This window comes from Miscanthus floridulus, chromosome 8 (genome assembly GCF_019320115.1).
Source record: "Miscanthus floridulus cultivar M001 chromosome 8, ASM1932011v1, whole genome shotgun sequence".
Lineage (NCBI taxonomy): Eukaryota > Viridiplantae > Streptophyta > Magnoliopsida > Poales > Poaceae > Miscanthus > Miscanthus floridulus.
This window is the reverse complement of record NC_089587.1, coordinates 35,764,181-35,776,573: the sequence shown is the minus strand read 5'-3', so window position 1 is coordinate 35,776,573 and position 12,393 is coordinate 35,764,181. Positions and strand designations below refer to the sequence as shown.

General features: G+C 46.0%; 1 protein-coding gene across 1 annotated transcript; it reads left to right on the top strand.

The window, feature by feature from the left end:
- Positions 1-369: 369 nt before the first annotated feature.
- LOC136468863 (expansin-A13-like) lies at positions 370-1,565 on the top strand. Its single transcript, XM_066467276.1, has 4 exons — positions 370-400; positions 538-720; positions 837-1,152; positions 1,244-1,565. Exons 1-4 carry the CDS (start codon positions 370-372, stop codon positions 1,563-1,565), a joined length of 852 nt encoding a protein of 283 aa, XP_066323373.1.
- The last annotated feature ends 10,828 nt before the right edge of the window (positions 1,566-12,393 follow it).

Here is a 12,393-nt window from a genome sequence, read left to right as displayed (position 1 = left end):
CTTTTTGTTGTTGTTGTTGCGAGGATTGTTTAATTTTATCTAAACAATTAAACAGCAGAATGTATGAAGTATGATACCGAATGAAATACTATATATCAAGATATAATTGACTGTAGATTTAACAGAACTATTTTGATATATTTGATGGTAGACTTGATAAAACTAATCTGACACTGTGCGCTCTAAATACTGTCACTGTCTGTCTAACTTCCTCAGTCGAACAGCATCTCACTGCTCCCCAGCCATGAACTCGATTGTCTTCCTGTACGGCGAATCTCCCCAATCATGCATTTGCATCAAGGGGCGGAGTTAGCTTAACAAACTGCTGCATCTGCCACTGGATTGGTTGCCACGGCAACGAATCCCAAAATGGATTCCCGGGCAGATCCCCTCACAGAACGTGAGCGACCCGATCGATTATGACATGGCTGCACTCAGGAGCTAGCGCACATGCGAGCAGACACCAACATGACACGATAAGGCACCGTCCTTTTTGCGCATTAGCACACCTCACCTCCACCCCCTGGCTTTGCGCAGGATCAACCTGTGCTCACACTCCTCTTCAAGTCTTCATCTTGATCCCTGCGCATCCTTACGCCCGCGCGGCGCACGCGTTAGCGCTGGCCATGGTGGCCGCCGCCGCAGCGGTCGAGGCGCAGACGGAGTGGCTCAGGGCGCATGCCACGTTCTACGGCGGCCCGGACGCCTCCGGCACCATGGGTAAGCTAAGCTAAGCAGCCTCTTATTGTTAACTGCATGCGAGCTGACGACGAACGGCACCATATGCATGCCACTGGAATTCACTCTTCTGTCGTATCGTATGCATGCATGAGCAGGGGGCGCGTGCGGGTACGGCAACCTGTTCGCGCAGGGGTACGGCACGCGGACGACGGCGCTGAGCACGGCGCTCTTCTCCGGCGGCGCCTCCTGCGGGCAGTGCTACAAGCTGGTGTGCGACCGCAAGACGGACGCGACGTGGTGCAAGCCCGGCGTGTCCGTCACCGTCACGGCCACCAACTTCTGCCCGCCCAACTGGAAGCTGCCCGACGGCGGGTGGTGCAACGCGGTGCGGCCCCACTTCGACATGGCGCAGCCCGCGTGGGAGAAGATCGGCGTCTTCAGCGGCGGCATCATCCCCGTCATCTACAAAAGGCACGTAATTAACCACATGGGGATCGATCGATGCAGGAACTACTTCAACCCGTTCTGCAGATGATTAAACACATTTGCCTGCTGCATGCAGAGTCTCTTGCGTGAAGAAGGGTGGGGTGCGTTTCACCGTTAATGGCCACGACTACTTCAACCTGGTGCTGCTCACCAACGTCGCGGGGCCGGGATCCATCAGGGCCATGGACGTCAAGGGCTCGCAGCCCCGGGCGGAGGACTGGATGCACATGGAGCGCAACTGGGGCGCCAACTGGCACTCCCTCGCCTACCTCACCGGCCAGGGGCTGTCCTTCAGGGTCACCGTCACCGACGGCCAGACCATCGTCTTCACCGACGTCGTGCCGCCCAAGTGGAGGTTCGGCCAGTCCTTCGCCAGCACCCTGCAGTTCAAGCTGTGATCTGTGTGCAGAGCTAATTCAACCCGTATGTACCATACCACCGTGCGAGATCGATCATATTTGTATGCATGTGTTGTGATGTACATAAAGAGGTTTACTGATTTCGTAATTATCTATGCGTAAATTAGTAAGTCCCATATTTTTTTTCCTTTGGATTACAGGTGAGCAAAACGAACTCTTATTATTGATGATTTGGGCCACCAATATAATTAACTTGTTTGTTAGGATGGCTCGATTTGGTTGTCACATGACTTGTTGAGACTTGTGAGAGCTCATTAACCACTTCTATAGGAACTTTGGCTCGATTTGGTTGTCACATGACTTGTTGAGACTTGAGAGAGCTCATTAACCACTTCTATAGGAACTTTCTGGCATGAAAATAAAAATAAAAATTGTTATTTTTTTTGCGCTTGTATGTGTCATGCACATAAATAGATTTATTACTGATTTCATAAAACTACTCTGCTGAAATTAATTATTCCGATGTTTCTGATTACCTGACTCAATGATTACTGCTTTATTATATTACGCTGATAATAGAATGATCTTATTTATTAGTAACCTGAAAGAGCAAAATTTATACCCAAAGATGGAATTCATATCACTCCCATCGAAAGATTAAGTTGAAACGTCTATTTGTGGAATTATTAGCAACAAACCCATATATCTGGTGCTGTCCCAAAAGAAGCAGAATATATTGTGAGATTTGAGAACAAGTGGTTGTTGTTGTAGTAGATACCAAACTGGAGTACAATAATACTCCTCTCGATGAACTATCAACAATGAGATATAGCTTTTCCCATAAACAACCTACTTACAATATTACTCCTTTATCTCTGAATAAATTAATTGCTAGAGTTGTTTTAAGTTAAACTTTTTAATGTTTGGCCAAATTTATAAAAAAAATATATATAAATACTTGTGGCATTAAATAACACATTATGAAAATATAGTTTATGATACTAATTAATTTGGTGCCATAAATTCGGATGCTCTTTTATATAAATTTTATTAGGATAACTATAGGAATTGATTTGTTTCAGTATAACGACTTTTGCCAAGAGAAGTCAGTGGATCGGAACTAACGCACTGGCCAGCGTAACCTAGCTAGCTTGAGTAGCAAGCACAGTGTTGACTTTGACTCTGCTATGTATGTACACTGCGAAGCAATACGTGGTGTGGTGTTGAGGGCTTCTCAAGGCTGATCTCACAGCTTTACGTACGCATGTAGCACGGCGGCTAAGGCCTTGTCTAGTTCATCTCCAAAAGTTTATCACGTCCCATTGAATGTTTAGACACATGTACGGAGTATTAAATATAGACTAAAAAAATAACTAATTACACAGATTGCGACTACTTTGCGAGACGAATCTTTTAAGCCTAATTAGTCTATGATTTGACAATAAAGTGCTACAGTACACACATGTGCTAATGACGGATTAGTTATGCTTAATAAATTGAGAGAATTCCTTATTTGACACTGGGAAAATGAGTCGTTCCTTTCTTGGCCCTAAAATTTTCTTTGTTCCCTATTTGACACCCGCTTCAACTTTTATCCCTAATTTGACACTACCGTCAAATCTGTTAGTTAACGGTGTTAACTGACGGTTAAAAAGACGTTTTTGCTCCTAGAAAAAAAAGCGGCGAAGCAAATTTGAGAGGGAAAAAACCTGCGCCCGCCTCTGATGCAAGTGCCCAGCTGCAAAAAAAAGACGCATGTTTTTTTCCTCTCAAATTTGCTTCGCCGCTTTTTTTTCTAAGGGCAAAAACATCTTTTTAACAGCCAGTTAACACCGTTAGCTAACGGATTTGACGTAGTGTCAAATTAGGGATGAAAGTTGAAGTGAGTGTCAAATAGGGAACAAAGAAAATTTCAGGGCCAAGAAAGGAATGCCTCATTTTCCCAGTGTCAAATAAGGAATTCTCTCTAATAAATTTGTTTCACGTTTTAATGACGACTTCTGTAATTTGTTTTTTTATTAGTATCCGAACGTCCCATACGACACCCCCATGTAACACCCGATGTGACACCCAAAACTTTACACCCTGGAACTAAACAAGGCCTAAACGTCGGAAGCAATGTGCCATACTATACTACTACCGTGTCCGTTTATCACTTCCTTTTTTCCCGCATTGACGGGTCTCACCAATCAGCGAATGATGTTCAACCTATATGGGAACATAGGCGCCCTCAGCGTCCGAATTAATGGAGGGACTCTGTCCCGAAACGCGCTTGCTCCTGTCTTCTACGTGCCGCTGCTGCCGTCCCACCCATCCTCTGCGTCGTCGCCGCACCCCACCCTGCCCTCTATGCGTTATCGCACAACTCCGTACAGTGTCGCCGAGCTCCGCATTGCCGGCGAGCTCCACATCGCTGAGATCCACGCCACCAGCGAGCCCCGTGCCATTGAGTTCCACGCCAGTGACCCCCACGCACAACCGCCGAGCTCTGCGTGCCGATGAGCCTCCGTTCGCCCAAGTAGATGGAAAAGTTGCTCTTGAAAGCCTATGTTTTGAATGTTTCAGGTGCTTCAGGTGTATGTTGCAGGTGTTGTGTTTCCAGATGTTGCAACGTATTGTACATGTTTCAACAATAAGGTGCTTCAGACTAAGCCTGGGCGTTCGGGTTACCCGATTTTTTCGGGTCGGGTAATTCGGGTAATTCAAAATTCGGGTAATAAAAATTGCTACCCGATATTACCCCCGAAAAAACACTATCCGCAAATTCAGGTACCCGATAATTCGGGTTCGGGTATTACCCGATATACCCAAATTTACAGAAAACAACAAACTACACTAAATTTCAGTAGCGATCTATACATAATTTCAGCAACAATTTGTATAGAATTTCAATAGCAATTTGTAGAGAATAATATATTACAGTCACTCATTCAAATAGAGAGAATTATATTCTAATAAAGTGATAAGTTAAATGGTTCAGCTAACAACACATGATGAATACAAAGATAAAACAAATCTTTGGGTAGTTCGGGTAGTTTGGGTACCGGGGGATATTACCCGAATTACCCAAACTAATTTCGGGTAATCAAAATCGCTATCCGAATTTGGGATCGGGTACCTCGAGTTCGGGTAATTCGGGTCCGGGTTTGGGTAATTCGGGTACGGGTAATGGGTATCGGGTATTTTGCCCAGGCTTACTTCAGACGCATGTTGCAGGTGTTGTGTTTCTAGATGTTGCAACGTATTGTACATGTTTCAATAATAATCCGGATATATTTCATTAGTACATCGTCGATGTTGCAGCGATGGACGTTTGGGCGCTAGTTCTGCCCTATGGGAATGGTTGGAAGAGAGTACGGGAGTTCAACAAGACAACAACGCTGCAAGTTTGCCTTAAGAGAGAGAGTGAGTGTGGTTTCGATGTAATAATCTGCTTCAGGACACATGCTTAGTCTGGGAGCAATGTCCGTGAGGGTAATGAACGTTCTATTTAAAAATAAAAGCGGGAGAACCTTTTTTTATCTAAGCAAAAGAATTCCCGGACCCAGCACAGGTGTACAACGACTCGCCATGGACTTCGAAAATGAAATACACTTGGGCTATTCGGTCTGATGGGCTAAAGTTTTAGGGCTGTTGTGGCACACAGGTAAACTGTTCTATCGCAAGGGGCCATAGGAACGGCCCTAACCTTGCTAAAAAGAAGGAACGGCCCTAAACATGGTGAATCAGGGAAAGAGAGGGCACATTGCAAATTATGAAAATAATACTTGTGTCGTGATTTACAGCAATTGCCACATCAAATAGACCCCTTGATGCTGCATACAAATTGAAAGGAAGATTGTACTTTGATGTACATCAAACAGTAATAGTGACATACACAATGCGTGGAGGAGCTGGAACCGGTGAAGCAAAAATAGTGGCTTTACCAACTCCTAGTTCTAATAGAAGAGAGAAAAATAATTTATTGCTACAGTACACACTCGCGCTCGCCGGAGAAGCAACACACATATCATCACATCACATATATAGCGTTAACCCCGCCGACGCTGCCAACGAGCACAAGTCCTGCCGGCCCCCGCCGAGAACCCTGCCGACGCCTCCAAAGAGCAGTCTGCCGTGGATCCCACGCCGCCACCGAGTTCGGCGACGACGACGTGCTCGATCGCATCCCCTTGCCCCGGTCATATATATTCCCCAGGCATGCAAACAGCCTTCTATCTATTCTCTAGGCGAACACTGGGTTTAGAGTTTTTGACAGCTTTGCGGTGTTTCCCTGGGTTTAGGTGGTGCTCGTGCTTGCGCAGTGCGGTGGTGACGCGCTGAACACGCAGGACGAGGAGGGGTGGGCGCCGAAACACTCCGCAGCAAGCTCCGGCAACTCTCATCAGATCCTCGACATCCTGCTTGAGCGAGGTACGAGACCAAACCGATAAGTGTGGTCGGTCTCCACTATTTTTTGCTACGGATTTCTAAGATTAGTTAGCGCAAAACTGGTAGCACATGACGGAATTGATGTCTTGGTTTTTACTGAAAACATTGTTTTCTAGGTCCACTTCTGACGTTGCATGTTGAGTATTTTGAGTTTCTAGATTCTTTTTTTCTAACTTTAGTTTCTAGATTCTATTTTAGCGTGGTGCCGTGGTGAAGTGCCCTCTCATTTCTCGTTTAATAACTGCCTACACACTTAATCCAAATGAGTCCTTCAATGCTTGTGTTTGTTTTATATAAATCATAAAGATTAGTATGTACATAATTTATTTATTACCATTGTGTTGATATATATAATCATATATATATATATATATATATTCATACTTTTGCTTTCATTTGAATTGAAGATTGAATGGAGGAAGCAAAAGGTCTTGCGATGTGACCAGATCAAAGCAATTCAAAAGGCATTGTCAGGATTTCTTTTGGAGCAGGTCATAGATCCCAAGGGCGCGTACTATTATGACCCTAAAGAATTCATACCTAGTAGCCAAACGACGGAAGATTAAGGTTGCAAGAAATTCCAAGGACATGAGTACATTTGTGACTTTATTATATATGTACATATTTCATGCATGCACAACCTCTTGAAATTTTTGTATAGATATAGTTCCATACATTTTAGTGTGTTATTTATGTATAATGCCCGAACGGAACCTTATACGTACGTATATATGGACGTATATTAGCAGCGTAGAATTGTATATGAAAAGCTAATCAGAACCAAAAAGAATTGAATTGAAAAGAAACCATAAAATGAAAAGGAATGAAATAGAAAAAATAAAGGAATCTTTAGTACCGGTTGTAAACACCAACCGGGACTAAATGTGCCAGCCCCGGTGCAATGTCTGGGGGGCCATTAAGTCCGGGTTGGTAATAGCAACCGGGACTAAAGGTCCACTTTCAGTCCTAGTTCTCAGAACCGGGATTAAAGGGGGGGGGGTCTTTAGTCCCGGATTCGTAATCCCGGTTGGACAACCGGGACTAAAAGGGGTTTCCCAACTGGGATTTCAACCCAGTCCTGCTCTAGTGAAGTATGCCTCAGTTTCATACCTACCCAAAACTCCACAAAAGAGCCATTAGTGGTAGGATGAAAAGAAGGCAAAATATCAAAATGCCTTGGTGAGATTTTATACATATTGAGCAATCGAGTGAATCATTTGAGGAATTTATATTTATTTTGCAAAACTCATAAAACCTCCGGATAGACAGTTGATCGAAGAACGAATGATTGGTAATTCTATTATAACCGTTCTATCTTGCAACCATCCAAAAACTTGGAAAAGCTATAAGCCCTACAGGGATCAAGGAAAAGGGTCGATAAAAATGCCAACTTATTTAAATTACGGAAGAATACTTTGTTATAAGCATGGCACTTATGAATTATATTCGGCATAGTAGCAACCCCTGATCAACAACCAATGACTTAGTTGTTTGCTCGGGATGAGCAAAGGTTAAGCTTGGGGGATTTTGTTGGCGGTTCTTAATGACCAAATCTGATCGCCAATTAATATCCAAAACAGGAGAAATAAACAAACTTATAACACATATGCACTTATTATTGACATAGTTCCACTTGTATTGGAAGATTCATGTTTTGCAGGACATATATTTGAATACAAGTGGAAAATAAGACAAAAGGTGTAACTCGAAAAGCGTAAAACAGAAATGCATAATGGAATAAAGAAGGAAGGCCCACCTACACAACAAATCGGGGCCGAGCACCGACGAGGGAGGAGCCTAGGCCTAGCCACCAGCCCACCTGGCAAAGGCGGTGGCCAGGCGAGCTAGCCAGGGTGTGGCCGCACCCTAGGTGTGCCCGTACCTCAGGCGGCACGGCCCAGGCCCAGCTGCCTCAGGCGGTGCCATTAATGCTCCTAGAGGCGGTTTAGGCTAGTTTCCTTATTTTTTCAGCGCCAAACCGACCTCCAGCTAGTATAAGTAGGAGGGTAGAGTTCATTCTCAACACACACACACACACCATTTGAGCCTCTACACCTCACATCTCCACTTGTAATCTTTTACTTTTTAGTAGTCTTTGGAGCTAGCAAAGCTATCAAGGGGAGCTTTGCTCCTTGGAAGAAGAGCAACCTTGGTATGAATGATATGAAGAGTTCTTCCATAGCCTTGTTCTCATTCTATCAATATAGTTATGCTTATGAACTAGAGTATAGTAATCATGTTATGATCATGACATATGAACTAGCATATAGTTTCTATGTTATGAACTTAACATGTAGAACTTTATGCTTAATCATTCATATAACTTGTATGATTAGAAGTAGAGCTAAGTTGAGGTGGCAGTTCGTCGTTTCTTTGGGTTTGCCCATGTCCTATGCTTGTCGATCCGTAGGGTCGGAGTCTTGGGGGATATGGGTAGTTTCTTTGTACACGGGTGTGGTGCCCGAGTGCATGGAAGCCTTCGGATATGATGGTGCTCCACAGCTGAGGGGTAGGTGGTAGGTGGTGACATTCCTATCCGTTCCTTGTAATCCCCCACGTTCGATTATTCATGTAGGAGTTTGTAAAGTCTCTCGCGCTTGCTGGCAGACCAGTGCTCAAAGATCTCCCCGTCCATCTTACACTTAGGTCTAGCTCTAACCATGTAATTTGTATGATCATCAACTGTTCTTTGCATGGCAATATTAGAACAAGCCTGCTCCACTTAGGAATATTTTTTTATTCTTTGTTTCTCTTTTATCCTTGAGGTTGGTCCAAGTGTGTGTCCACTATCATAGAAATACCATGTTTACCCCTATCATAAACTTTGGTTCACTTTTCAAGCATGTAATCTTGTTCATATCCATACTAGAATCTTTACACCATGCCTTCCTTTGGGGAAATATAAATAACGATACCCTAAATACTTCCGGGTGAAATGCTACAACGATAGATCCGTGCGCTTGCGGATATTGTTTCTGTAATCGTTAAGAACTATCGTGCTGGTGTTTCTTGGTGGCGTCCCTAAGGTTTACTAAATCTTAGTGATGGTGCTAAGAAATACCAACAGGCATTTCTAGCACCATTGCTAGGAATGGATTCCATCTCCATACTTGGTGATTGCGCTAAGAAATGCCAATATTGGTGTCGGCCAGGTGAGATGAGGGACCGCCGGAGCCACATTTTTTTCCTAGAAGCAGAGCAATCTGAGTGGCGCACACGAGCCCTTCCCCAGTGGACCAGGGGATTGGCCATCGAAAAGCAAATAGTGAATTGAAAGAGGTCTAGAAGTTTGGGAACTTAGCTATTTAATTAGTGTGAGTGTCAACCACTTTGCCAGAACGGTCATCCCTTGCACGATGCGGCCATGGCAGAGTGCGCCCAAGCCACAACGCCATCTCCTCGGTAGCGTCGAGGGAGTAGACAATCAGCCAATGTGTAGCACATCTAGCGCCGGTCCGACAAGGTGGGGGTCAGGCCTAGACCGTGTCAGATCTACCGGGTGAGGACCTCGAGATCTGCTCCCTTGAGGCCCAATAGAGAGGGCAGGACCGAGGGCTCGTTGCTTGTCGACATAGCCTCCTAGAGCGGGTGGAGCTCGCCATAGTAGTCAGCGACATAGGCTAGGTTCCCAAAGTTAAGGACCTAGCCCGGAGCGAAGGCACCAGCTGTGACGGAGAACTCACTAGGGAAGCGGACACCGCCATCTAGGGCGGCGCCGCTTGCTCCTACGACGAGGAGGGTGGCTTCGTCCACCATAGAGTAGGGTCACACTTGACGCGCTACCCTACCTAGCGCGCCAGCTGTCGTGGGGTCAAAACTACGGTAAGCATTGTTGTTCGTCGGGTGTCAGAGTGTGTGTCTCCGATGGCCTGGTAGATTCAAGAATACAAGAATCACAGAGGAGATGCAACGGTTTATCTGGGTTCGGGCTATCAGGGGCCTACATCAAGCAGCTGATGATCCTTATACTCAAGAGCACCCAAAATCTAGGGGGGTTACAACAGAGTGTAAGAAAGATTTAGTAGGGGATTTCTCGGTGTTGATCCTAAGAAACCTCGTCGCCGGTGAGGACTTCCCCCTTGTCGGGGAGGAGGAAGATGATGGAAGCGGGGGAGGAGCTCTTGGTACTCCACTTGGGGTGGCTATGCTCTCGGTGCAGATCTTGAGCTGCTCGGTGAGGACAGGGATTGAATGATCTATTTCGGATCATCCTTCCCCCTCTAGGATCTGACCTCCCCTTATATATTGAGGTAGGTTGGGTACATGGTGGTTTGGGGGAGTTAAGCCTATGGTCTACATGTACCAGAGTCCAGGAGGATCTTACAGTAGGGTCGTGTGGACCTTGGCGATGTCGTGGAGCCAAAGAAGCTTTGGGAGTCGTCCGGCTGCTCTGTTCTAACACATTGAGTGTCAGGCTATGTCGGCTTGGACCGGCCTCCACCAGGTGCGCCTTCTAGATGCTTCTTTGTGGCTAAGGCGGTCGGATTAAGGGGCTAATGCCTAGGCCTAGAAGCCCCCGAGCCCCTGAAGCTAGCGGAGGAGTTTGTCTTCTTGTGTCACGCCCCGTGCCAGAGGAGCGGTTGATAGTGCCGCACCTGCGGGGCAACGCTGGGGAGCCCACAGGCTTTGCGGGGCTGAGGGCTGAAAGCTCTAGTTTGGTTTTGATAAATTGATAAAACCCTAAGTGCTAACCCATTGCTCTAAGTGATCATGAGATAGGGTAGCAAATTCCAAGTGGTGGAGCAAATGATGAAGATCATGATGATGGTGGTGATAGCCATGGTGATGATCAAGTGCTCAGGCTTGGAAAACAAGAAAGAGAAAAACAAAAAGCTCAAGGGAAAGGTGATATCCATAGGAGTTTTTGTGTTTTGGTGATCGAGACACTTAGCGAGTGTGATCACATTTAGGATAGATAGCCGTACTATTAAGAGGGGTGAAACTCGTATCGAAATATGGTTATCAAAGCGCCACTAGATGTTCTAACTCATTGCATATGCATTTAGATTCTAGTGAGTGCTAACACCCTTGAAAATATTTATGAAAATATGCTAACACACGTGCACAAGGTGATACACTTTGAGGTTAGCACATTTAAGCAAGGGTGGTGAAGTTGCCAATCAAAAGGTGTTGAAACAGGGGCGTCGAACCCTGCTTCACTGAGCATCGGACCGGCCTCTGCCTCGGTTCGATGGCTAACACTAACACGCATGCAGAGAGGAGGCGGCGTCGGACAAGGGCTCGCGAGGGTGTCGGACCGACCGCGTGCACTGTTCATTCAGTGCCGCGCGTGCGAGTGAGCGAGGACGCGACATGTGTCAGTGTCGGACCGTGGCTTGGGTCCAACGTTGGGCGTCGAACCAAGGTCCAAGGGTTTTTACCCTCTCTGGACCTTACTAGACCACGTTGGACCCTCCCTGTGTGGAGTCCGATGGTGGGTCCGATGGCCTGGGTCCGACCGTTGGTGATCAACGCGCAACTGATTGACCGTTGGTGGCAATGGACGACTTGTTTGACTAGGACGCGTGGCATCATAGGAGTGGCCACGGCAGGGCATCGGACCCTGCGTCGGACGGTCTGATGGCCCTGTGCCAGCGAGTCCGACGGTCACTTATGTGACCCAACAGATCTATTTCGAGGGGGCTTCTATTTAAGCCCTATGGCCGGCTCTAGCTCACCCTCTTGGCCATTTTCATTGACATAGCAACCTTGTGAGCTGAGCCAAAGCCCTCCCACTTATCTCCATCATTGATTCATCATCTTTGTGAGATTGGGAGTGAATCCAAGTGCATTGCTTGAGTGATTGCATCTAGAGGCACTTGGTGATTGTGTTTCGCTGTGGATTTTGCTTGTTTCTCTTGGTGGTTGCCACCACCTAGATGGCTTGGTGCAGCGAGGATCGTCGAGCGGAGGAAGGTGATTATTTCTGGCTCCAATCGTGGTGATTGTGTGGGGTTCTTGACCTTTCCCCGGTGGAGAGCCAAAAGGTACTCTAGTGGATTGCTCGTGGCTTCTGTGATCCTCATCTTGTGTTGGTTGTGCGACACCCAATTGCGGGTTAGACTACCAGTAGAGAAACTACTTTTACTCCCGGTTCGCAACCCCCTTTAGTCCCGGTTTTGGAACCGGGAGCACGAATTCGGGACTAAAGGGCCCCTCCTTTAGTCCCGGTTTCGCGCCCGGGACTAAAAGTGGACCTTTAGTCCCGGTTGGTAATACCAACCGGGGCTAAACCCTTTAGTCCCGGTTGATAATACCAACCGGGACTAAAGTTTTTTTTTTCTTTTTTTTGTTTCTATTTCTATTTTCACGCTGCTACCAGGTTTTTTTGTTTCTATTTCTATTTTTCCTTTTTTTTCTATTTTCACGCTGCTACCGAACTAAAGGTTTTCTTTTTTTTTGTTTCTATTTCTATTTTCTTTTTTTTTCTTTTTTT